This window comes from Fukomys damarensis, unplaced genomic scaffold (genome assembly GCF_012274545.1).
Source record: "Fukomys damarensis isolate Sample0158 unplaced genomic scaffold, DMR_v1.0_HiC HiC_scaffold_30, whole genome shotgun sequence".
Taxonomy (NCBI): domain Eukaryota; kingdom Metazoa; phylum Chordata; class Mammalia; order Rodentia; family Bathyergidae; genus Fukomys; species Fukomys damarensis.
This window is the reverse complement of record NW_022900942.1, coordinates 5,240,948-5,244,320: the sequence shown is the minus strand read 5'-3', so window position 1 is coordinate 5,244,320 and position 3,373 is coordinate 5,240,948. Positions and strand designations below refer to the sequence as shown.

General features: G+C 55.1%; 1 protein-coding gene across 1 annotated transcript in view; it reads left to right on the top strand.

Moving 5' to 3' along the window:
• Positions 1-3,373, top strand: part of Mast1 (microtubule associated serine/threonine kinase 1) — a 35,862-nt gene that overhangs the window by 2,431 nt on the left and 30,058 nt on the right. Inside the window, 3 exon segments of the mRNA XM_033757320.1 lie at positions 3-306; positions 1,304-1,441; positions 3,269-3,300. Of these exon segments, the coding sequence (XP_033613211.1) occupies positions 3-306; positions 1,304-1,441; positions 3,269-3,300 (474 nt within the window).

The following is a 3,373-nucleotide window of genomic DNA, read 5'->3' as shown; positions in this document are numbered from 1 at the left end:
AGCCCTTCCTTGTCCGGCGCCTCGCCAGTTCGCGGTGACCCCGGGGTCGAGCAAAGTTACGGCCCCAGGGCTAGCGTCTCTGGGGGCCGCCGGCGCCGTAAACACGTTTCGGCGGCAGCCTCGCCCGCAGCCACCCCGGGAGCGCTTTTCCTAGCAGGGACCCTGTGCGCCCTCTGCGCTCCTGGGAGGACACCTGGACTCCTCCTGCTGCCCTCATTGGACGAGCATCCAGACAGCACCGCACCCTTTATTCGACCCCCTTCACTACAACCCCCAACCCCGGGATCCTCAGGTCCATCCCAGCTTGTAGGTGGGCGGGAGCGATATTTAGCTCCTTGCAGCCTGGAAGATGCTGGTCTCCAGGCCACGCCTGCGCAGGACGCGCGGGTCCACTGAGCGGAGTGGGATACTGAGGGTTCCGTGGAGGGAAGGGAAGGTGAAGACGAATCCGCACATCAAGATCTCCCGTCCCCAGAGGGGTGGGGATTCTGTGGCTGGGAAGTGTACCCTGCTCCCGATTTGGGCAGAGTCTCTGAGGGGTTGTTCACCCTACGCTAACCTCAGAGAGGGGACCATCAGGGCTTTACCCCAGAACCTGCCTGGGGCTCAGCCCTGCAGAGCCTCCTTGGAGATGAGCTCTATGCTTGCTGCTCTGGAGTTGAGATGAAGCCCCGGTGCGTCCATACCCAAGCTACACCTTCAGCTTACCTGGGGTCCATCTCCAGGATTCCCTAACTCACCATTCCAGAGGTCAGAGAGCAGGGAGAGCTGATTAGCTAGTACAGCTGGAAAAACGAAGATCAGACGGCAGGAAGGACTTCCCAAGCCTCCTGATGTTGCTAAGACTAGACGTGGGTTGGAAAGCACATTTGCTTTCACATAGAGCCCATCTGGCTCTAGCTTGGCGCGTAGGCCTCTCCAAAGTCCTCCCCGGATTCCCTTCTTTCAGGGATAGGCTAGAAGAATGGAATCTGAGAAAAGGGGAGGGCTGTGGCAAAGTTAGACCAAACCCTGCAGCAGCCTGGCTCGGTCCGCGCAGTCCGTCCCCCTACCTGCCCAGAGTGGGAGGGGCGGGGCCTGCAGGTGTCTCCGCCCTCCCAGCTGGGGCCGGAGGCTCATCGCCAGCTTTGGCTCATCGCTACGCGGACATCCTCTCCTGAGCAGGACCCTGCCTCCGACCCAGCACCCACCTGACAGTACAATTGACCTGACGACCTTCGTCCAGGGCTGCTCCCACCTCTTCCCTTCTGGCAGAGTTAACCCGTCCCGGTGCTTACACACATCCCACTGGCTCCCCTCTTAGGAAACTTCGCTGGAGGGTTCCCTCTGCATTTCCCGTCGTGTAGGCGCACAGCGTCCTAAACTTGAAGGCCCTGTCCGCTGCTCCTTCCATCCGCTAATCCCAGGAGGACCGGAGCTGCCTCTACAGCTAGGTTTGGAGGTGGTGTCTGTCTTCATGGGAGCCAAGAATCTGAACATCTGCTGCTCCTCTTTACCCCGTCTTGGACTCTAGAGTGCTGGGATGCACTAGCAGCAGAGGCTGTGCCTAGGTCTCCTTGGGTGGTAGAATCCCCCACAGGCTTAACTTCCAAAGTCCATTTAACCCGAGTCTGGAGCCCTGGGCTCCGTGGCAGGGAAAATCCAGATTTGGTCTGGGCCCTGATGGGGTTGAAGTAGCCCAATCCAGGTCCCAGCGGCGACTCCTTCAGGCAGTCCTGCAAAGACAGAGGGAAAACATGGTCTGGATTGCTGGTCTCTTGCGGTTCGGGAGGCCTGGTCTGGCCTTTGACCCCACCCCCAAATATCTTTGCTTTATACCCAGGAGGGAGGGAACCTTTTGGCAGTCTTGGTGTCATGCTGCATGGCTATTATTGTCACTCTTATTCTGACGATTTAGTATATAGTTATTTATTTGGGGTTTTGTTTGTTTGTTTGTTTTGTTCTTGAGAAAATGTCTCACCATGTAGTCCAGGCTGGTCTGGAATTCACTATGTAGCCCAGACTTGCTTTGAACTTTTCAGCAGTCCTCCCTTCCTCAGCCTCCTAAGTGCTGGGATGACAGGTGTGCACCACCACACCCAGCTTGTCTCAGACTTTGGACAGAACTGGCTGGAAAGTCCCCTCCTCCCATTACTCTCCTTGAAAACTGCTGAAAACTCTGTAACTCCTCATCTCTGCTTTTTTTTTTTTTTTTTTTTTTTTGTACTGGGAATCGAACTCAGGGCCTCGAGCTTGCCAGGCAGGCACTGTGCCGCTGAGCTACATTCCTAGCCCTCTGCTGACTTTCTGACACAAACGTGCAAGACCTTCCTCCAATGTGGAGACATATGCTAATAGCCAGCAATTATTACATTGTCAGTATCAGAGAAAGACCCCTTGGCCCCACCAGGATCCCACTTCAAATCTGCTGTGACCCAGTCTAACTGTATGTTCCCCAACTCTGCAAGTCTAGCTGAGGGTGGGGTGGAGCCGGCAGGCTATAAAGGAGCCAGCCATTCGTGCATACATACACTTATTCAACCTTCCATGCTGGAGCATGCTAGGCCCATTCCTGCTTCCAGGACTTTGGCCTTCAACTCCCTCTACTTAGAAAGCTCTCCCCACACTGTGGATGGCTCTTCTCCTCCAGCAGCCACCTTACAGCGATTCCCACAGAGATGCCACTCTCCGTCCCCTCCCAGCCATTCTCCATCAGAGCACCCTGCTTTGCTTTTCTTCAGAACACTCATGTTGAACATTATTTTCTTCACTTTCACATTAATTCTATTTAGTGCCTGTTTTCCCCCTCTAAATGCTTGCCCCCAAAGCAGGAATTTTTATTTGCCTTATTCACGGTTCAGGTCCCAGTTCACAGGATAGGGTGCAGCATACAGTAGTTGCTCAAGAAATATATTTTGAAATAGACTCCTGGTTGGCTGTGCTTGGTGGTGCACTCCTGAGGCTGAGGCAGGACGATTGCCATGAGTTCAAGGCCAGCCTGGGCTATATAGTGAGTTCGACGTCACCCTGTCTCATCAATCAATCAATCAATAATTCATCCCTGGTTCATTTGCACAAGTATGTAAATGAGGATGCCAACTCGTCAGTCCTCTGTGGGCTCTTTCAGAGTACTAGATTCTGTGTTGGTCCCTGGGGATCAACTCGTGGCCAAAGATGAAGGTGACCCTGCTGATCGAGGACCGTCCCCCATTGCTTCCGCTCCACCGAGGAGTGGGAAGCGGTCACGGGTCTATACTGATCTTCATCCTTCTCTCCCTTTTCCTTCCAGAAGGACTTGCCCCTGCCTCGGAAAAGCAGCAGGTGAGCTCTGGGGACAGTCGCGGTGAGGGGCCCCGGGTGGAGCTGGCGGGGCAGGCGACGCGCAGCAGCGCCC